This window comes from Choloepus didactylus, chromosome 27 (assembly GCF_015220235.1).
Source record: "Choloepus didactylus isolate mChoDid1 chromosome 27, mChoDid1.pri, whole genome shotgun sequence".
Classification (NCBI taxonomy): domain Eukaryota; kingdom Metazoa; phylum Chordata; class Mammalia; order Pilosa; family Megalonychidae; genus Choloepus; species Choloepus didactylus.
The window spans coordinates 25,033,481-25,057,214 of record NC_051333.1 but is presented as its reverse complement, the minus strand read 5'-3'; the positions used below and the strand labels follow the sequence as shown (position 1 = coordinate 25,057,214).

Below are 23,734 nucleotides of genomic sequence, written 5' to 3'. Positions count from 1 at the left end.
TGCATCTGCGTTGTCACTGCTCGTTCCCTGCTACTTTGGGCAACTCGGCTTGTTCTACCAGTTTCCCACCGTCCCCTGGAGCAGCAGTCCTCAGCACAGAAATCCCAGCCATTCCACGAGAGCCCACTCTGCACCTGATGTCTGTACAGGGTCCAGGGTGGGGGTGGGGCAGATGGGTGTCTGCACATGTAGGTCTCACCCCTCAAGGTGGGACTCTTCAAAGTGCAGCAAGAGGGATGGTTTTTGGTGGGACCTGGGCAGGCAGTTTTGTCTTTATTCTGTCTTGCTTTTTGCTTAATAACTACTATTGCAACAATAGTATTTCCTCCCTCTCTTCCTTCCCTTTTCTCTCTTTTTTGTTCCCCACATATTAAATAGTCACAAGAGAGCCTATCTAATATTTCTGCTTATGAGAAAGAACATTGCCAACCAATTAGAAGCCCCCGGGTCCCACCCATTTCCATGCCCCTGCCCCGGCCTCGGGCACCGCACTCTCCTGAACTGGGTGTGTCTCATGGACTTGCTTTGCTTTTTGATATACATGGATGTCATTCAGTTTTCCCTGCTTTTGGTCTTCATATAAATAGATTCACACTCTGTGTATCCTTCCATAATTTGTTTTCTTTTCTCAACATGAAAATTTTTTTTATCTGCAAGATTATATGCTTATTTTACTATGGTATTTGATAAAAATACAGCTAGTATATTAATTCCATGATTTCATGGGTATTGTTCCTAAAATAGATATTTATGTTAAAATATAAGTTGCTCTGAATAAAAATCTCAGATAAATATTAGTACAGGTGGCAAGGGAATACAGCAAAAAATGGAAACATTGCAATATGAATGGCTAAATTTCAGGAAGCAAGGCTTTAATAAAAACAGATGCATCTGAAATTGCTCTGGGTTTTTGAAACAGGATTTCCCTGGTGTGGCCCTTTATGGGCCTGAGACCCTAGCACTAGCTCCTTCTGGGCACAGGAGAAGGCAGTTGTTCAGTGCCTGCACCCAGCTTGCTTCAAGCTGGCCAGCATAGCTGCCTCTTGCCTCCCTGAGCCTCTGTTCTCTGCCTGGCACTGCTTCCAGGTTTGGCTCTCCACCCAGCTCCTCAGGGCATGGCTCAGACATGCCCTGGCAGCTCCAGCTTGGATCAAGCTCACTTTCTAGTCTCTGTCCTCTGGCTCTACTCACCCTCAGGTTGTAGAGTGCATTAATAGCCCCAGTTCTTTCCCCTTCCTGCATCCACACCCTTGGCTGTGTAACTCTGCGGTGCCCTCTCCTTCTATCATCGGGCTGGCCATGTGTTGGACAATAGAACAAGGCTGAAATGATAGTGTGCCAGTTCTGAGCCTGACTTTCAAGAGGCCCTGGTGTGTGCTTGCCCTCTTGTGCATCTCTGCCATCTCCAAGAGAAGGGCAAAGCCTGCTGGTCCTCAGGAGGAGGATGAGAGACCTGGGTGGCAGAGCTGTCCCGGCTAAGATGCTCCATCCAAGTTCAGCAGGTAGCAGGACCCCAGCCCCTGACAGCTCAGGAAGAATGAGAATGTTTGGTTGCTTTAAGCCATTGAGCTTTGGGGTATTTGTTATGCAGCAACAGCCAACTGATACATGGAAAAGAAGCACCAGGCTGTGCTCTGCTCTGACCTGGAGCAGGAAATGGCTTGCACAAGAGAATGAAGCCTTTCCACATTTTTTCCAACATGCCCCAAGGCTGGGCCTTTAATATCCCTTTGCCTAGCACAGGAGAGGGGGTAGTAAGGGCATCAGGAGACCTTTTGCTCAGTCCAGTGAGCAATGGGCAGCTCTTATCCACAAGTTACATGTTCCCTCAAGATTAATTGTCAAAAAACATCCTGTTAGCTGGGACTGAAGCTGGGGCAGGATGAGAGCCTGGAGGCACCGTCTATCCAGGGACCACCAGGTGAGAGGTCGAGTGATATGTCCCTGCCCAGTCACAGACAAACTGGAATCCTCATGTTGGCCAGATTCTAGATCTCTCTTGTGTCACAAGTGGGCATTCTTTCCAGCTGGCCCTGCCAACTCTTTTCTGGGCTTCTCGTAGGCCACCCTCCACTGATGATTGACATGGTGTCTCCTCAGAAGAAGCCAGGCCCCTGAGAGGGTTTTGGCCTGTGCCTTGGTGAGTTAAAGCTTGACCGTGTTACAGCTCCTCTTCTGTAAGTGTTGGGCTGCAGGGCTTTGACTTTAGCCACAGCTCACCAGGGTCTGGGTTCCTGCTGTGACTTGTCTCCTGTAATACATCCACTAGTTTCTCCACAAGGCAACGTGATTTCCAAGGAGGGGGCATTCCTCAGGGTCGTTCCATGTACTGGCTTCATAAACAAATATGTGCACTGTAGCGGATTCTTGCCATTTTTAGCCACCATGCTTTCATTCTCTAGTCCTAATGACCCCTTGATTTCCTTCTGGGGATTCCTGCCCTCCTGCTGCTGGAACCAGAGGACTAGCTTCTCCCTCTTCCAGCCATGGGACAGCCAGGCATTGGGCACCTGACCACCTAATCAGACTCTGTCCCGGGATTGAGCAAGTGATACAGGGGCAGAGAGAGGCTGGGATGCTTGTCACAGACGCGGCGGCAGTGCGCTGGCCATACCGTACACGCTGTGCGCCAGGCCATGTCCCACTGCTCGGTCCTTCAGAGCGCCACGAGACGGCCTGCCCAGCTCACCCACCCCCAACTTACAATGGATTTCTCTTGCTCGGTCAGACAGAAGCAGCCTCTGGTGCTTGCAGCTACAAGAACTGAATGAAGGAAGAAATGTTTGATTAGTAATTTTTCATGTATGTAAGTCCTGTTTCTGTTTTCCGTTTGGACCCCGAGTTCCTCTGGGGGAAGGATTCTTTATTTTCTTCATCCTGAGCCCAGAACTTGGCACACAGTAGGATCTGCTGTAGAGCTGGGTGCAGCTTAATGGCAAGGAGGGGGGATCTGGAGACAGGGGGCCTGAGTGTGAGGCTCAGCCTGGCTCTCGCCCACTGTGGGACCCTGCGTTAGTCCTGTGGCATTTTCAGCCTGGACTTTGCACCTATACAATGGGAGTGAGCTAGTAAGAACCATCCTGCTTTCAGGCTTCAGGGCTTCTGCGAGCTTCCAAGGGATTAAGGGTGCATAAGCCCTGCAGGGATCCTGATGGAGCTCGCAGCAGCCGAGGCATCCCCAAGGGAGGGGAGACTCACAAGCAAAACAGGCCGTTGAAGTGGGCCATGAGCTCAGAAGGGCCCATGCCTGATTTAATACTCCGTGTTGCCGTCTTGATATTCTTAATAATCTTTGAACAAGGGGCCCACATTTTCATTTTGTGCTGGGCTCTGTAAATTATGTAGGCGGCTGTGATTAAAATTTGTATGAGCTAACATGATGCCAAATGAAACCAGCCAGACACAGGAGCACATTTTGTTTGAGTCCATGTATAAAGTTTAAAAATGGGCGAAACTAATCTAAAGGGTTAGAAGTCAAGGTTAGGGGTTTCCGGGGCTGGGGTGGGGACAGAAAGGGACCATGGTGGAACTGATGAGCTTCTAGAAATGTTCTATTTCTTGATCCCGGAGCCAGTTACGTCAGTATACTTGCTTTGTGAAAATTCATCCCGCTGCACACCTGGGATTTGTGCACTGTTCTGTGTATAGGTTATACTTCACTACAAAGTTAAAAGAAAATGTGTGAAAGGAGCTACAATTAGTAAAGGGAAGGCCAGGGTGCTGTGCTTGACCGCTCCCGGGGGTGCGTGGAGGCTGCTTCCCAGAAGAGGGGTGTAGATAAAGTCCCGAAGGAGGAGGGAGAGGTTGGAGGGTGGGTGAAGAGGCTGTCCTGGCCAAGGGGCTGTATGCATCCAGGCTTGAGGAGGCGGAGGGGGCAGGAGCAGAGGCCAGGCCGTGAGGGTCATGCTGGCCTGCCGAGGCTCTGGACTGCACCCCTGGGCAGCAGGAAGCCAGGAACGCTTCTGGGCTTGAGACTTCAGCTGCAGTGTGGAGCGCAGATGGGGTGGGCTTGCAGGGAGACGCCAAGAAGGGATTTGGAGTCTGGGGGCAATTTCTTTTTCATTTGGTCCATGTGGGAGTTTTAAAATCTGGCCAACAAGTCTTTGACATTTGTTCCATCAAGAGACAGAGCCTAGTTTCCCATTCCTTGAATACGGGCTGGCCTGAGGGACTCACCTGTAAGGAACAGAATGTGGCAGAAGCAATGCTGTGTGTTTTGCGAGGCTCAATTAGAAAAGGTGGTGTCGCTTCCACCTGGCTCTCTCTAGGGATACTTGCCCTGCGGACCCAGCTGCCACCCTGCAAGGAAGCCCAAGCCATAACTAGAAGTTCTGGGTAGCTGTCCCACTGATGGCCCAGAAGGCTGCTAACCTCAAGCCGAAGCAGGAGGGTGCCTTCAAGGTGACCGCAGCTGCTGAGACTCTGAGTGAGATCCGCCCGGCTGGTCCTGTCCACCTCTGCAATTGTGATTCCTGTCACTGAGTTTGGTTCGTTAGGCATCAAGAAAACAGCACTTTTGACTGTTAGTTCTCAATCCTGGTTGCAGGAGTGCTTAAAAATTTCCCAATGCCCAGACATTACTCCAGACCCAAGGATTACTATTTTTTAGAGCCCCCGCTGTGTAGCCAAGGAGAACCACTCCTGTGGACCGCCCATACCATAAGGCTTGGAGCAGGGCTTCGATCAAATCAATGAAATGCCCTTTTATTTTCCCCTCCTCCCCTCCTCTGGCTTTCTTTTGTTCTTGCCCACTTGTTTCCATCTTCAGCTCCTGGTAGATCAAAGTGATCCATTTAAGTGACAGACATTTGGGAATCAGTGCTTCATCCCGGATGCGTGAAGTGTTCATTTTTAAAGCGATTTTGGAGGCTGGTTGTATGCGGGAAGCAAGAAGACTTCCCCATAAAATACAGGATGTCCAGTGAAATTTGAATTTCAGATAAACAATGATTTTTTTTTAGTATAAATATGACCCAATTATTACATAGACATACCAAAAATTTATTTGTTGTTCACCTGAAATTCAAGTTTAACTGAGTGTCCTGTATTTTTATTTGCTTTGTTGCAATAAACATTTCCCTGGGAGTGTTTGGTAGATATGAATTTTCAATTCGGTTGGGTAATATCTAGGAGTATGTTTTCTGGGTTGTATAGTAAGTCTACATTTAACTTTAAAAGAAATGGCCAAAAGGTCTTCCAAAGTGGTTGTACCATTTTGCCTTAACTTTGTTCAGCATCCTTACCAGAGACTGATATTGTCAGTTTTTTGGATTTTAGTCTTTCTAATAGGTGTGTAGTGGTATCTCATTATTTTAGCTTGCACTTCCCAATGACAGATGATGTTGAGCATTTTTTCATATATTTATCTGCCATCTGTATATCTTCTTTGGGGAAGTGTCCAGATCTTTTGCCGGTTTTTAAATTGGGTTGTTTGTTTTCTTATTGTTGAGCATGAAGAGTTCTTTACATATTCTAGATCCAAGTCTTTATCAGATATGTGACTTGCAAATATTTCCTCCCAGTCTGTGGCTTTTTATCATTCTCTTAAGTGTCTTTCACAGAGCAAAAAGTTTTTAATTTGATAAAGTTCCAATATATCAATTTTTTTCTTTCATTGTCAAACCCAAAATCATGCAGATTGTCTTATGTTTCCTTTGAGACATTTTATAGTTTTGGATTTGGCATAAGTCTGTGATCCATTTTGAGTTAATTTTTGTGTAAGGTGTGAGGTGTCAACTGAGAAATAAACTAAGCTGCATTGAGGCATTTATTTGGGGTCTTAGAACTGAAATTCCGGAGCAACCCAACTTGTGTCCCGCAAGGGTTATTAAAAGAAAATAAGATTAGATAAGTTGTTGTGACTGGTGGATATTTGGGGTATCCAAGTGTCCTTCAGGTTAATACTTTACTGGTTCTTTATCCTGTGGTTTGTTTATGGTGTCTGAATGTCCTTAGGGTTTTGAGGGATATTGTTGCTTGAGGATTTGCATACTTGGCAGTTTGTGATATCTGGCTGGAACCTGCATAAGAGTAACTTCGAGAATGACCTTCTGACTCCATTTTAAATATCTTAGCCATAGTAACTCCATTTTGTTCTACCTTTTTTGACAGAGGTATGTGTAGATGGTCTTTTTTTTGGACATCCAATTGCTGTAGAACCATTTGTTGGAAAGACTATTCTTTCTCCATTGTACTGTCTTTGCACCTTTATAAAAAATCAGTTGATTACATTTCTGTGGATCTATTTCTGGGCTCTCTGTTCTGTTTCATTGATCTGTCTATTCACAATGTCCATTTCTGTAGCTTTTATAGCACAGTATAGTACTATACCTTGCAAATGAGGTAGGGCAAGTTTATTATTTTTATTCTATATTAGAGAAGTTGTAGGTTTACAGAAAAATCATGCATAAAATATTGAGTTCCCATATACCAACCTATTAACACCTTGCATTAGTGTGATACATTAACATGAAAGAACATTTTATAATTGTATTATTAACTGTATAGTCTACCGGTTTACAACAGGGTTCACTGTGTTTCTATGTTTGTTATTAAAAATTATTTTTCTAGTAACATATGATCAACCTAAAATTTCCCCTACCAGGGACCCACTTGAAAGAGATCAAGCAGAAAGGGAGATTTGCTTGGAGGGAACCAGGACGGCCCACAGAGCCATGGGGCAGCAGGCTACCTGCTCTCCTGAGTGCAGATCCTCTTGCAGTATCAGTTCTCTGGGGGCACTTAGTAGGCATCCCTGAAGCCTTTCTTCCTGGCCTTTGTTTCACTCTTGGCTTTTGGCATGGCTCCCTTAGCACCCCTGGCCACAGCCCCAGCCTACCCCCAACAGAACATCAACCCCACAGACCCATGTTGTTTTTCCTTATTTTAAAAAAATCAACTTAGTTGCCAAATTTAATCTTGGGAGAGTTCACATAGAAGTGACCAGAACTCTGGCTTCCCCCAGAGAGAGGGGCTCATGCTGGGCCTAAATCCGGTAGCTCGCTTTAACTGGGTGGCATCTTCCAGTCCATTTCCACCTGGACAACGCCTAGGGAACAGGACAGGGGTGGAGATGGTTACCACCAGGCCAGTTCCATTCAGTAAGCACTAATTAGAGGCCTAGTGTATACAAAAAGAGCTGGAGGAGGAAGAGGGCACAGGATGTTTTAAAACAAGAGGAAAAGCGTGTACAAAAATTTCTTAAATAGCACATACATAGTAATACATTACTATAAGTACAAGAGCTTAATACATATATGGAAAATTTATAATGTGTACAGTAATTAATACACAAGCAAAATAGAACAGTATATTTTAATTTATTAAGAAGGCACAGGAAAGCGATAAATTTGCTAAAATTAAATGTGCTTATGAAGTAGCATTAGCGCTAGAATTAAGCTCCTAACGGCCAGATGCAGCGCTAACCGACCACGGGCTCTAAGGCTACGTTGGTGCCCTTCTGGATGAACACTCCCTGAGCGTCGATCTGCGCTAGAGTGTCAGCTTTCTGAGGGCTTCCGTGTCCCCGCGACGAGAACAGGTGCCGACACATGGCAGGCGCGCACGCAGCACACGTGGGACGAGGGCACGCCCGGTGGGTAAAGCGGGGTCCCTCGCCCGGCCCTACGAAAGCTCCTTCGCAGCAACGCCAGCCCCGCCCCTCCCCTCCACGTGGTCTCGCCTGGGGGCGGGGCCAGGCGCGCGTTGGCCGCGCGTGCTTCCCGGAGGGCCGCGCGGCAGGGCGGGGCCTGCGGGAGGCTCGGAGGAGGCGCGGCCGCCACGGGACACCCCGCTCGGCTCGGCCCGCCCGGGAAAGGCGACTCCGGCTCCCAGCCCGCGGCGGCGGCGGCGGCGGGCGACATGTGCGAGTGAGATGCGGCCGCGGGCAGCCGGGACGCGAGCAGCGGCCGCCGCAGCAGCGGGCAGCGCGGGCGCGGCCTCCTCAGCCCCGGACGCGCGGTGGATGAGGGCGAGCACGCGGGCGCTGGGCAGCCGCCGGCCACGCCGCTGCCATAAACACTCATTTAGGACTCGTTCGCTGCGCTGAGCCCGCCGGCCGGCCGCCTTCCCCCCACCCCAGATCCCCGGCGCCCCCGCCATGGAGGCCCCGCTCGAGCCCGGGCCCCACGCTGACGCCTCCGCCGCGGCCTCGGCTTCGGCGCTGCTGCGTGGCCCGGAGGTGGCGCGGCTCCGCGAGGAGCAGGAAAAGGTACAGGCCGCGGCCCCGGCCCGCGCTTCCGCCTGGGCCCCGCGCCGCCGGCCGCCTCCTTCCCCTCGGGCCGCAGCCCCCTGCCGCTGGGCCCGCCTCGCTCAGGACCCCTTGGCGGGCGGGAGCGCGGCCTCTAGGCCTGGAGCGGGAGAGGCGGTGTTGGGAGAAACTTTTGTCACGTGCTTTTGTTGTCTTTTGTCGGGAGTCCATTGACCTCCGAGGGGAGGGGAGGGTTGGGTTAGAGGGATGTGACGAGCTGTTTTAACTTGTATCTAAAAGTGAGGCTTTAAATTTAATATATGCGGGAGTGCATGGGATTTTTTTTTTTTTGTAGGGGGTGCACGCTATAAACGGAAGTGTTCACCTTATATTTTTTTAGCTTGTTTTCTAAGCGTTGATAAAATGTATGTTTTTCGTTGCTAAGTTTGCCCTTAAGAGTTTTACTAAGTTTCCGTGATATCCTTTGTATGCAATTCCAAGTTCGATTGTTCAGTATTTGTCAAAGTAGACTGCCGTTTTACAAATTTTAATTTCAGTCATATAATATACGAATGTTGAATCACCAGTGAAGAGGGAAGAAAGTTTTTCATTTCCTAGTGGGATTGCATGTGAAAAAATATACCCGATTTAAGAAGTAGTGTTATTAAGTCTCCCTTTTTTTTTTTTTTTTTTTGGTGGATTTTGTGGCTTTTCAGGTTGATTCTCACTATTTTCTGAAATCTCTTAAAATTCATTTGAAAAACAGCTTTTAATTTATTTTAAATGTCCCATGTCGTTTTGAGAGACAGTGTCATGGAATAAAAAGGGTTAGGAAGTTCCTCCAGTTTGGGAATCCTTGACGCTTTCTCTTGAACATTTCTATGTAAAAATCTCTACTTACATAGGTGTATAAATTATACTTAGTTCAACCAGATAGGGGACTTTTCATAGAAATTTTTAAAATCCTGGTTTGCTTGGAAACCACCTGTTAGGACGAACTGGGAATCTTTTCTACTTTGTACAATGAATTATTTTGTGCATTGGATTTTGTTTTATGAGAGCCATTTTTTTCTAATACCATATGCAATTGTTGGGCTTTATTCTGTAGTGGAATTACATGGTATACTTCCTAGTATAATGCATAAGGCCTACTTGATATGTTATCTCCCATTTGGCTTGTTAAAAGGAGGTAGCCTTGGTTTTATTTTGATGTTAGTGCAGCTGAAATACGAAGGATAATTTTTGAGGTGCTCTGAACAGCTTTCTGGCATTGGGTCCACTTACGCTTGAAAGAAGAAATGCGTATTCAGTTACAGTCCTATGGGAACTTGAATCATTTCAGTAGACATTGAATATGTTACAGAATTACTTTGTTGTGATGTGTTAATGTTAATTTGGCACATAAAATAAGCATATGCATGTCTGCATTGGGCATATAAAGTTATTCCCAGTTCATAAAAAGCTGCTCAGTAAATAGACTAGGTCTGTATTTTAAAGGATCTGTTTCAGTGGATGGGAGACCCAAAAGGCCAAAAATATGCAGATTAGATAGCTGTACTTTATATTTTAGTAGAGGAAAACTTTCCCTAGTAAATAATCAATAAATTTTGTGAGGGAGTTTCACATGGGCTTCAAAACCAACCCAAGTGTAGAACTATAGTGGTTTCTAGTAATGTAGAAGCATGGTGAGCCTCTTTGAATGTAAAAGGAAAAATATGTCATAGGAACTTTACATTATTGTGGCACTTAGTATTAGGTTGAATGAAACATGCTTTAGGATTTGGTCTTTCCTTCCTAGGTTCTGTGAGAGAGAGTTAAATTCTGAACAAAAGGATTTGAATGACATTATTTTCTCCGGGTGCTATCTTCCTAGTAGGCTGTAGATGTAGAGGAGAGAGATTAATTCATTACATACGATGGATACTTTCAGTTTCGGGCTTTATTCTCTCTGGGAGCCTTGGTTGAGAGGGGCTGCTAGGTAATGTGGTTAAGGTTGGTCATCAGGTTTTGTTTTGTTTGGTTTTTAAGTTTAGCTAAAGAGTACAACAAGTTTTACCTTGGTCCCTCTCTCTGTTTTTTCCTTGTTTTGTCCTCTGGAGCACTGAATAAAAAGGACAAAAAATTTATAACCTGAGGAATAAGGACAAACAGGGGACATGAGTGAGCCATAGTCCTAGTGACAATTTCTGTGGAAATGGAGAGGATCAAATATTTTAACATTGTTTTCACTTTCATGAGAGTATCAGTGCTGAAACATTAAATTTTTTTTTAGTTAAAACTTTGGTTTGTTCCTTTTTGATCTAGCAAAAAGAAATGTACAGAATTGTTCCCTTTAACTTTATTTATAACAATGAAAAACAAAAATCCGGCAATAGGGAATTGGTTAAATAACTCATGGTATGTGCATATGATATGAAATATTATGCAGGCATTAAAAATTATAGAACAGTAGGTACAGTGTGCTTCCAGTTATTTTTATATGTATGCAGATATACACACGTTATTTTGTATAAGAAAACAATACTATTAAGTGTTCTGAAAGCTCACAATTTCATTTCTTATTTTACCTAAAAGTAATGAGTGAAATTGAATGGGATTTTAGTTTTTCAAAAAAGGCTGCAGATAAAACTTACTTTAGTTGATTTTAACGAAAATGGGGTATCATCTTTACTGAATACTTTCTGGGCCTGAAGAATGGATCTTGGCTGGTTTGAATGCCAGTAGTAGGTTGATTTCTTGGTTATTCTGGGTTTGGTAGACATCATTGGTTTCCTTTTTTTCTTTTTTCCCCTTGAAGGTTTTATTTAATCTTTATTTCTCTGTCAGAAGATACAGGGAGAAGAGGGAAACTCAAGATCACCTTTTTTCTTTTAAAACTAATTCTGTTTTTACTAGTACTTGTAAAATATTTGGTGGAAAAATGTCATACTGCGGAGTTGTGATGTGTTAATGTTAATTTGGCACATAAAATAAGCATATGCATGTCTGCATTGGGTATATAAAATTATTCCCAGTTCATAAAAAGCTGCTCAGTAAATAGACTAGGTCTGTATTTTAAAGGATCTGTTTCAGTGGATGGGAGATCCAAAAGGCCAAAAATATGCAGATTAGATAGCTGTACTTTATATTTTAGTAGAGGAAAACTTTATGCCATAAAATCTGTCATCTAGTACTGGTGGGGTGTGTCTTGGGCTCTTCCAGGGTGGTTTCCTTATACTAAGATCTTGTTGAATCTGGCTATATTTTAGGATTGCATTATGCTGAAATTTTGGTTTCTTGACTATCTGAATTTTATATCTCAGATACTATTATCTCTTATTAGAATTACCGAGGTTTTATTTTCACATGCAAAAAGTGGTATATAACATTGTTTTCAAAGGTTTATTTGCAGAATGATCATAAGTTACAAAATTGTTTTGTGTAATTTATTGTTAAGTGGCTCATGTAATTCTCACTTAGAATATAGGAATAACTTAAATTTTCCTGATAGAGAACCTAGGGGAATAAAATGCATTAAGAGTAAATATTTTACATTTTTCATAAGCAGAACAGCTAATTTAACTTAATGGAGGGTTTTCCTATTTCTCAGGATGAACTAAACTGCAGATTGTTTAAGAAACTGACTGTAAGACATGTACCCCATACAACAGTGCTCCAAGCCCGGAATCCAAATCATGAGATTCACTCAGCAAATATTTATTGAATACCTGCAACATTCCAGGCATGTTCTGCTGCACAAAATAGAGAAAGTGCTTGCTTTCATGGAGATTACATTCTAGTGGTGATGACACGCCTTAAGCACATTTATAAAAGATCACGTGGTTTGTGATAGTTAAGGCTAGAGAGAAAAAATAAAGCAAGGCGAGGGAAATAGGGAGTGCGAGGGTTTGAGTGGAAGGAATGTCTGTTTATATAAGGCAGACAGGCAGGGCTTGTCTTTTACAGTTTAATTTGAGAAGAAACCTGAAATAAGTGGGGAGTGAGCCATGTGGCTCTATGGAAGATATTTGGAGAAGAGCTTTCTGGTCAGTGCAAACAGATCAGGGTGAGCCAGGGTGAGAGCAGTACCAGACCACTGTAAATGCTTTATACTTTTGTTCTTGGGAGATGGGAATCCATTGGAGTGGTTTTGAGAAGCATGCTAATCTTATGAACATATCTGTGCTCTGTATGAAGAAAGGATGGCATTGTCATAAACGGAGTAAATTCTTTGTGCTAGGAATTGTGATAGACGTTTACAAATTTGGTCTCATAATCTTAACTTTATTTTTCAGGTGAGCAATTTGTATTGTTTCTAGTTTTAGTCCTGAACATGCTCATGGGGTATTTGTGTCTTCAGTTTACTGTATGATGCCTGTTTGCCAAAATGGTTATACCTATTTATGCTTCTGCCAGCAGTGGATGAAAGTTCCAGCCACTCCACCTCACCAGCACTTGGTGCTGTCTGTCTTTTTCATAGTAGCTGGCCCTTCTGGGGAAGGCTAATGAGGCTTATCACCTTTTAATATGTTTATTGGCCATTTGGATTTGTGTGTGTGCTTGTGTGAGTGTGTGTGTGTGTATCCGTGTGTGTGTGTGTGTGTGTGTGAGAGCGAGAGAGAGAGAGAGAGAGAGAGAGAGAGAGAGTGAGAGAGAGAGAGAGAGAAAGAAGGAGAGATGACTGTGTATCTTTTGTCTTTCTCCATTGGGATGTTTGCTGTGTTTTAAGATTTGTTTTTTCCTAGTCTGTGGCTTGACTTGATACTCTATAAAGGTGTCCTTTGATCAACAGAAGTTCTAAAATTTAACAGTCATTTTCCTTTACGGTTGGTGTTTTTGCCTCGTTTTTAAGAAGTCTTTCCTACCCTGATGTTCTTAAATTATCTTCTAGAAGCTTCATTGTTTTTGCCTTTCACTTTTGGATCTATAATCTACCTGGAATTGTTTTCACATATAGTAAGTGGTTGGGGTCAGGTTTCATATTTTATTGTATGGATATCTAGTTTCTCCTTCGCCACACACCACTGTGTGGATCAGTTTCTTGATTCTCCTTTTTCTTGTGTAAGTCTGTTTGACTATTCCAAAGCACCAAAACTATACTATCCTAATTATTATGGCTTGAGAAGTCATCTTGTTATCTTGCAGGGTAAGTTTTGTGTGGCTCCTGAAGATTACTTTATTTTATCCTTCTTAACTATAATGCTGTTTGCCTTTTGCGCTGGCTAGGACCTGTAGTGCAATGTTGAATATTCAGGGCATCAGGGGTAAGCGTTCAGAAATTTACCAAAATTGCTATAGTTATTTTTTTGTATTTACTATTTATTAGAATAAGGAAATTCCCTTATATTCCAACTTTACTAAGAGTTTTTGTGAAAGGGTGTAGAATTTTAGAAACTGCTATTTGTTGAAAAGAGTGCATTTGACCTTTCTAATGTTATTTTTTTTTCCCACTTAAGAAAGAAAAAGTTGTAAGAATATGTTTGCTTATATCCAAAGATAGATTTCCTAAGTGGGTGAGTTTTTGAAACTCATTATTTATGACTTAACATTTTATTTCAGTACACTTTTTGTTGTTAGCATTTAGTATCACGTCCATGTGAGAAGGAAACTTGTTTTAGTATTTTGGAAGTATTTCAGTAAGTGTTATGATACAGTATTTAAAGGGGGGAATATTTTTATTATTTTGGGACTCTCCAGATTTGAACAAAAGACAAGAATGATTCCAAAATGCTCTTGGGAAAATGGGGAGCAAAGTGCACGGAATCTATGCTTGGACCAAAACTGTTTGATTTTGTTCTCCTATCTGATATCGTCAGTTTGGGTTTTTTTTTTTTTTTTTTAAACAAACTTTCCGCTTATATCATTCTTGTCCTCATCTCCAGATTGGTGAGTTTGTCTTTTTAGTCTGTCATAAGCAGTCTTTTTTTTAAAAAAAAAAAAAAAACTATAACTGTTTATTTTGAAAAATTGTACTGCTGCAGTAAAGTTGAAAGAATAACATGATGAACACTCTTTGTCTAGAATCACCAATTAGTATTTTACCACACCTGCTTTTTCTTTCTCTATATATTCCTTTTTTCTGCCTTGCTGAACCATTGGAAAGTAAATTGCAGACATCATCATATCTTTGATTTTTAACTTTTTTGAACAAGGCTATTTTCCTACAAAACCATAATACCTTTTTCGTACCCAAGAAATTAAGGTTGACATATCTAATGTTCTATTTCTTCCTCAGTCTTCCTAAAAATGTCCTTTTTCAATCCAAGATCCAGTCAAACATTGCACATTGATTTGGTTGTCTTACCTTTTGAGTCTCCTTTAATCTACAACAATCCCTTGCATTCTTTTGTTTTTATGAAATTGGTATTTTTGAAGAGTTCGGGTCAGTTTTTTTGTACCACAGTTTGGATTTGTCTGATGCACACAGATGACTGACTCATTATTGCAGCTCATCAGGAGGAACATTATGTCACTTTGTCCCATTGTTGGTGTTGCCAGTCACTTGTTTAAGGTGGTTTCTGCCGGTTCTAAAGGTACCTTTTCGGGAATAAGTACTCTATGTGTTATTAATATTTTAAGACAGTAAATATCCTATTCTCCAACAATGTTTTCCCAGATCACAGTTACCATTATCCTACCTTGAATCAGTTATTATATTGCTCTTTGCAAATTAGTGATTTTCTAATTGTCATACCAACTATATTTATTAGCTGACACTTTTCTGAAAAGAGCTGCCCTTTATCCCCTTTTTTGTAGTAAGACAATAGACTTTTTTTTAAAATTTGGTATGTGATAATTTGTTTTCATTCCTTCTTTTGCTTAAATTGTACCAAATTTGGAGCCCTTTCAAGCTTGCTTCTGCATCCTTTTGGCATGGCCCACCATTCTTTAATTGTTATTTTGCTTTCTGGGACAAGATGTCCCATACTTACCTTGTACTTTCTTTGCCTCAGCCGTGGAGTTGGCTATTTATTCCAAAGGCCCTGTTTTTTGTTTTTTTTTTTGGTGGAAAATGCTTAGAACCTAAGATCTGGACCCAAGTAGTGCGCTTTCCAATCAGTGTTATTAATTGCAGCAATGGCCTTTCAGTGGACAGTGCTAAGGAAATATATTAACCTTTAGTAACCAGGAAAAATAGTTATCACCATTTACCATCCCAATTCTAATAGATCCTTCTTATTTTTTACATTTTTAAGTACAATTTTACAAATAATTTACAGAAATAATAAAAGATAGTGAAAACAGTTTTATTGGAAATTTTGGTAAGAATTTAAACATAGTAAATCTCTGTTATGTAAATTTTGGTTCACAAGGATCATATGAGATGAAAGAGTACAGTCATCTGTCCTTTTAGAAAAATGGAATGGTCCAGGTTCTTGTTTGAAGCGCTTTGATTTCTTTCAGCGATGTTTGTAGTTTCCTACATACGTGTGCTTTCCATCCTTGGCTTGCATTTATTCCTAGATGTTTTATTCCTTAAGCTGCTATTGTAAATGAAATTTTTTTTTCTTTTCAGATTGCTCATTACTAGCGTATAGAACCACTGATTTTTGCATGTTTATCTCGTACCCGACTACTTTGCTGAATTCGTTTAAAAGCTCTAGTAGCTTTGTTGTAGATTTTTCATGATTTTCTGTATAATGAATTATGTCATCTGCAAAATAGCGAGAGTTTTACTTCCTTTCCAATTTGGATGTGTTTTCTTTTTCTTGCCTAATTGTTCTGGCTAGAACTTCCAGTACAGAGTTGAATAGTAATGGTGGAAGTGGCCATACTTGTCTTACTCCTGATCTTAGGGCGAAAGGTTTCAGTCTTTCACCATTGAATATGACGTTTGTTGTGAATTTTTAATATATGCCTTTTACCATGCTGAGGAAGTTTCCATCTATTCCTATTTTTCTGACTTTTTTTTTTAAATGAGAAAGGGTCTGGATTTTTCCTAAGGCCTTCGCTGCATCAAACTGAGATGATCATGATCCTTTCATCCTGCTAATGTGGTGTAATATATTGACCTTCTTATGTTGAATCACCTGTATGTTTCTGGCATAAATCCCTCTTGAATGTGGTGTATAATCCTTTTCATGTGCTGTTGGATTCAGTTTGGTAGTATTTTTTTTTGTGTGTGTAATTTCTGGTAAGTTTTAATATTGATATTTTAACAAAAAATAGTTACAAGACTCAGTATGCCCTGAGGAATCTAAATACCAAACTATTTTGATTCCAACCACATCCGCTTAGAGATTTATATAAACAATTCTTGTTTTCTATTAGTTTATTCCACACCACTGATACTTCATTCTTCTTTCACCCACAAAATTAAACCTGCATTATATATATGAGTGTGTATACACAGACACACACACACACACACACACACATATATAGGCAGATAAACATTTTATAAGGTTCTTATTTTTACTTGAAAGCTCAACTCTTCCACTGGTAACAAATACTCTCAGTTGTTTTCCTTGACAGGCTCATTTGGGTCATTTTCTAGAAAATGTCTGCTGGATATCCAAGTCTAAATAGCCGTGGTTTGTCTCTCAGTTATTTTTTTTAATTAAATTCAGTTTCTTTGAGATATATTCACATACCATGTAATTATCTATGGTGTACAATCAACTATTCACAGTACCATCATATACTTAGGCATCCATCATCCCAATCTATTTTTGAACATTTTCCTTACATTAGAAAGAATCAGAATAAGAATAAGAAGTAAAAGTAAAAAAGAACACCCAAATCATTCACCCCCGTTCCACCCTAGTTTTCATTTAGTTTTTGTCCCTTTTTTCTGCTCATCCGTACATACACTAGATAAAGGGAGTGCGATCAACAAGGTTTTCACAGTCACACTGTCACCCCTTGTAAGCTACATTGTTATACAGTCATCTTCAAGAGTCAAGGCTACTGGGTTGGAGTTTGATAATTTCAGGTATTTACTTATAGCTATTCCAATACATTAAAACCTAAAAATTGTTATCTATATAGTGCGTAAGAATGTCCACCAGAGTGACCTCTTGACTCCATTTGAAATCTCTCAGCCACGAATGAAATTTCGTTTCATTTCACATCCCCCTTTTGGTTAAGAAGATGTTCTCAATCCCATGATGCTGGGTCCAGATTCATCCCTAGGAGTCATATCCTGCGTTGCCAAGGAGATTTGTGCCCCTGGGAGTCAGGTCCCACGTAGGGGGAGGGGCAATGAGATCACCTGCCACGACGGCTTAGAGAGAGAGGGCCACATCTGAGCAACAAAGAGGCACTCAGTGGGAGACTCATAGGCACAATTATAAGCAGGTTTAGCCTCTCTTTTTGTTTTTTTTCATTTCATTTTATTTTTTTACCTTCATTTTATTGAAATATATTCACATACCACGCAGTCATACAAAACAAATCGTACATTCGATTGTTCACGCTACCATTACATAGTTGTACATTCATCACCTAAACCAATCTCTGAACCTTCATTAGCACACACACAAAAATAACAAGAATAATAATTAAAGTGAAAAAGAGCAATTGAAGTAAAAAATAACACTGGGTACCTTTGTCTGTCTGTTTGTTTCCTTCCCCTATTTTTCTACTCATCCATCCATAAACTAGACAAAGTGGAGTGTGGTCCTTATTGCTTTCCCAATCCCATTGTCACCCCTCATAAGCTACATTTTTATACAATTGTCTTTGAGATTCATGGGTTCTAGGTTGTAGTTTGATAGTTTCGGGTATCCACCACCAGCTACCCCAATTCTTTAGAACCTAAAAAGGGTTGTCTAAATTGTGCATAAGAGTGCCCACCAGAGTGGACTCTTGGCTCCTTTTGGAATCTCTCTGCCACTGAAGCTTATTTCATTTCCTTTCACATCCCCCTTTTGGTCAAGAAGATGTTCTCCGTCCCACGATGCCAGGTCTACATTCCTCCCTGGGAGTCATATTCCACGTTGCCAGGGAGATTCACTCCCCTGGGTGTCTGATCCCACGTAGGGGGAGGGCAGTGATTTCACCTTTCAAGTTGGCTTAGCTAGAGAGAGAGGGCCACATCTGAGCAACAAAGAGGCATTCGGGAGGAGGCTCTTAGGCACAGTTATAGGGAGGCCTAGCTTCTCCTTTGCAGCAACCATGTTCCCAAGGGTAAAACCTATGTTAGAGGGCTCAACCCATCAAACCACCAGTCCCCTATGTCTGTGGTCATGTTAGCAACCATCGAGGTGGAGTAGGCCAATACCCCTGCATTCTCCACAGGCTCCTCAAGGGGGCACTACATCTTTTTTTCCTTGTTTTTTTTTTTTTTTTTTTTTAAGTTTCCCTTCTTTTTTAAATCAACTGTATGAAAAAAAAGTTAAAAAGAAAACAAACATACAATAAAAGAACATTTCAAAGAGACCATAACAAGGGAGTAAGAAAAAGACAACTAACCTAAGATAACTGCTTAACTTCCAACATGTTCCTACATTACCCCAAGAAAGTTACCTAATATAGCAACATTTCTGTGAACTTGCTCCTACTATATCCATCAGAAATTAACAGTCCATAGTCATTCCTGGGAATCCCCAGAACATTAAATAGCTTATCAGTTCTTCTTGGATTATTGTTCCCCCTTCCTTAATTGCTCTCTATTACTAGTTCCCCTACATTCTACATTATAAACCATTTGTTTTACATTTTTCAAAGTTCACATTAGTGGTAGCATATAATATTTCTCTTTTTGTGCCTGGCTTATTTCGCTCATCATTATGTCTTCAAGGTTCATCCATGTTGTCATATGTTTCACGAGATCGTTCCTTCTTACTACCGTGTAGTATTCCATCGTGTGTATACCACATTTTATTTATCCACTCATCTGTTGAAGGACATTTGGGTTGTTTCCATCTCTTGGCAATTGTGAATAATGCTGCTATGAACATTGGCGTGCAGATATCTGTTCGTGTCACTGCTTTCCGATCTTCCGGGTATATACCGAGAAGTGTAATCGCTGGATCGAATGGTAACTCTGTATCTAGTTTTCTAAGGAACTGCCAGACTGACTTCCAGAGTGGCTGAAGCATTATACAGTCCCACCAACAATGAATAAGAGTTCCAATTTCTCCACATCCCCTCCAGCATTTGTAGTTTCCTGTTTGTTCAATGGCAGCCATTCTAATCGGTGTTAGATGGTATCTCATTGTGGTCTTAATTTGCATGTCTCTAATAGCTAGTGAAGCTGAACATTTTTTCATGTGTTTCTTGGCCATTTGTATTTCCTCTTCAGAGAACTGTCTTTTCATATCTTTTGCCCATTTTATAATTGGGCTGTCTGTACTATTGTCATTGAGTTGTAGGATTTCTTTATATATGCAAGATATCAGTCTTTTGTCAGATACATGGTTTCCAAAAATTTTTTCCCATTGAGTTGGCTGCCTCTTTACCTTTTTGAGAAATTCCTTTGAGGTGCAGAAGCTTCTAAGCTTGAGGAGTTCCCATTTATCTATTTTTTCTTTTGTTGCTTGTGCTTTGGGTGTAAAGTGTAGGAAGTGGCCGCCTAATACAAGGTCTTGAAGATGTTTTCCTACATTATCTTCTAGGAGTTTTATGGTACTTTCTTTTATATTGAGATCTTTGGTCCATTTTGAGTTAATTTTTGTGTAGGACGTGATGTAGGGGTCCTCTTTCATTCTTTTGGATATGGATATCCAACTCTCCCAGCCCCATTTGTTGAAAAGACCATTATGACTCAGTTCAGTGACTTTGGGGGCCTTATCAAAGATCAGTCGGCCATAGATCTGAGGGTCTATCTCCGAATTCTCAGTTCGATTCCATTGATCTCTATGTCTATCTTTGTGCCAGTACCATGCTGTTTTGACAACTGTGGCTTTATAATAAGCTTCAAAGTCAGGGAGTGTAAGTCCTCCCACTTCGTTTTTCTTTTTTAGAATGTCTTTAGCAATTCGAGGCATCTTCCCTTTCCAAATAAATTTGATAACTAGCTTTTCCAAGTCTGCAAAGTATGTTGTTGGGATTTTGATTGGGATTGCATTGAATCTGTAGATGAGTTTGGGTAGAATTGACATCTTAATGACATTTAGCCTTCCTATCCATGAACATGGAATATTTTTCCATCTTTTAAGGTCCCCTTCTATTTCTTTTAGTAGAGTTATGTAGTTTTCTTTGTATAGGTCTTTTACATCTTTGGTTAAGTTTATTCCTAGGTACTTGATTTTTTTAGTTGCTATTGAAAATGGTATCTTTTTCTTGAGTGTCTCTTCAGTTTGTTCATTTCTAGCATATAGAAACATTACTGACTTAAGTGCATTAACCTTGTATCCCGCTACTTTGCTAAATTTGTTTATTAGCTCTGGTAGCTGTATCGTCGATTTTTCAGGGTTTTCCAGATATAAGATCATATCATCTGCAAACAATGACAGTTTTACTTCTTCTTTTCCAATTTGGATGCCTTTTATTTCTTTGTCTTGCCGGATTGCCCTGGCTAGCACTTCCAGCACAATGTTGAATAACAGTGGTGACAGCGGGCATCCTTGTCTTGTTCCTGATCTTAGAGGGAAGGCTTTCAGTCTCTCACCATTGAGTACTATGCTGGCTGTGGGTTTTTCATATATATGCTCTTGATCATACTGAGGAAGTTTCCTTCAGTTCTACCTTTTGAAGTGTTTTTATCAAAAAGGGATGTTGGATTTTGTCAAATGCTTTTTCAGCATCTATTGAGATGATCATTTGATTTTTCCCTTTTGAGTTTTTAATGTGTTGTAATACATTGATTGATTTTCTTATGTTGAACCATCCTTGCACGCCTGGAATGAACCCCACTTGGTCATGGTGTATGATTTTTTTAATGTGTGTTTGGATTTGCACGTACTTTGTTGGGGATTTTTGCATCTATATTCATTAGGGAGATTGGCCGGTAGTTTTCCTTTTTTGTAGCATCTTTGCCTGGTTTTGGTATTAGATTGATGTTAGCTTCATAAAATGAGTTAGGTAGTGTTCCATTTTCTTCAATGTTTTGAAAGAGTTTGAGTAAGATTGGTGTCAGTTCTTTCTGGAAAGTTTGGTAGAATTCCCCTGGGAAGCCATCTGGCCCTGGGCATTTATTTGTGGGAAGACTTTTGATGACTGATTGGATCTCTTTGCTTGTGATGGGTTGGTTGAGGTCTTCTATTTCTTCTCTGGTCAGTCTAGGTTGTTCATATGTTTCCAGGAAATTGTCCATTTCCTCTACATTATCCAGTTTGTTGCCATACAGTTGTTCATAGTATCCTCTTATATTTTTTTTAATTTCTTCAGGATCTGCAGTTATGCCACCTTTTTCATTCATTATTTTGTTTATATGGGTCTTCTCTCTTTTTGATTTTGTCAGTCTAGCTAGGGGCTTGTCAATCTTGTTGATCTTCTCAAAGAACCAACTTTTGGTGATATTTATCCTCTCTGTTGTTTTTTTGTTCTCTATGTCATTTATTTCTGCTTTAATCCTTGTTTCTTCTACTTGGTTTAGGATTGGTTTGCTGTTCATTTTCTGGCTTCTTCAGTTGATCCATTAGTTCTTTGATTTTGGCTCTTTCTTCCTTTTTAATATATGCGTTTAGTGCTATAAATTTCCCCCTCAGCACTGCTTTTGCTGCATCCCATAGGTTTTGGTATGTTGTGTTCTCATTTTCATTCGTCTCTATATATTTAGCAATTTCTCTTGCTATTTTTTCGTTAACCCACTGATTGTTTAGGAGTGTGTTGTTTAACCTCCAGGTATTTGTGAATTTTCTAAGTCTCTGATGGTTATTGACTTCTAATTGTATTCCATTGTGGTCAGAGAATGTGCTTTGAATAATTTCAATCTTTTTAAATTTATTGAGGCTTGTTTTATGTCCCAGCATATGATCTATTCTGGAGAAAGTTCCGTGAGCACTTGAAAAGTATGTGTATCCTGGTGATTTGGGATGTAATGTTCTGTATTTGTCTGTTAAATCTACTTCATTTATCAGATTGTTTAGGTTTTCAATTTCCTTATTGGTCTTCTGTCTGGTTGATCTATCTATAGGAGAGAGTGATGTGTTGAAGTCTCCCACAATTATTGTGGAAACATCAATTGCTTCCTTTAGTTTTTCCAGTGTTTCTCTCATGTATTTTGTGGCACCTTGATTGGGTGCATAGACATTTATGATTGTTATTTCTTCTTGTTGAATTGCCCCTTTTATTAGTATGTAGTGGCCTTCTTTGTCTCTCAAAACATCCCTGCATTTGAAGTCTATTTTATCTGAGATTAATATTGCTACACCTGCTTTCTTTTGGCTGTAGCTTGCATGAAATATTTTTTTCCATCCTTTCACTTTCAGTTTCTTTGTGTCCCTGTGTCTAAGATGAGTCTCTTGTATGCAACATATTGATGGTTCATTTTTTTTGATCCATTCTGTGAATCTATATCTTTTAATTGGGGGGTTTAATTCATTTACATTCAACGTTATAACCGTGAAGGCATTTCTTGAATCAGCCATCTTATCCTTTGGTTTATGTTTGTCATATATATTTTTCCCCTCTCTCTATTAATATCCTTTAATGTACCCATACAGAATCTCTTTAGTACTGAACCTTTCTCCAAGTCTCTCTGTCCTTTCTTTGTTTCTCTGTCTGTAGGGCTCTCTTTAGCATCTCCAGTAGGGCAGGTCTCTTGTTAGCAAATTCTCTCAGCATTTGTTTGTCTGTGAAAAATTTAAGCTCTCCCTCAAATTTGAAGGAGAGCTTTGCTGGATAAAGTATTCTTGGTTGGAAATTTTTCTCACTCAGAATTTTAAATATATCGTGCCACTGCTTTCTTGCCTCCATGGTGGCTGCTGAGTAGTCACTACTTAGTCTTATGCTGTTTCCTTTGTATGTGGTGAATTGCTTTTCTCTTGCTGCTTTCAGAACTTGCTCCTTCTCTTCCATGTTTGACAGTGTGATCAGAATATGTCTCGGAGTGGGTTTATTTGGATTTATTCTATTTGGAGTTTGCTGAGCATTTATGATTTGTGTATTTATGTTGCTTAGAAGATTTGGGAAGTTTTCCCCAACAATTTCTTTGAATACTCTTCTTAGACCTTCACCCTTTTCTTCCCCTTCTGGAACACCAATGAGTCTTATATTCAGACATTTTATATGATCTATCATATCCCTGAGGTCCGTTTCGATTTTTTCAATTTTTTTCCCCATTCTTTCTTTTATGCTTTCATTTTCCATTCTGTCATCTTCCAGGTCACTGATTCGTTGTTCAGCTTCCTCTAGTCTTGTACTATGAGTGTCCAGAATCTTTTAAATTTTGTCAACAGTTTCTTTAATTTCCATAAGATCATCTATTTTTTTATTTAGTTTTGCAGTGTCTTCTTTATGCTTTTCTAGGGTCTTCTTGATATCCTTTGTATCCTGTACTGTGGTCTCATTTTTCATCTTTAGTTGTTTGAGTAGCTGCTCTAGGTGCTGTGTCTCTTCTGATCTTCTGATTTGGGTGCTTGGGCTTGGGTTATCCATATTTTCTGGTTTTTTAATATGCTTTATAATTTTCTGTTGTTTTTGGCCTCTTGGCATTTGCTGAACTTGATAGGGTTCTTT

At 40.6% G+C, this 23,734-nt stretch overlaps 1 protein-coding gene across 1 annotated transcript in view; it reads left to right on the top strand.

Moving 5' to 3' along the window:
- Positions 1–7,752: 7,752 nt before the first annotated feature.
- Positions 7,753–23,734, top strand: part of URI1 (URI1 prefoldin like chaperone) — an 81,440-nt gene continuing 65,458 nt past the window's right edge. Inside the window, exon 1 of the mRNA XM_037819390.1 lies at positions 7,753–8,209. Within this exon, the coding sequence (XP_037675318.1) occupies positions 8,099–8,209 (111 nt within the window). The 5' untranslated portion in view covers positions 7,753–8,098. The remainder of the gene's footprint in view (positions 8,210–23,734) is intronic.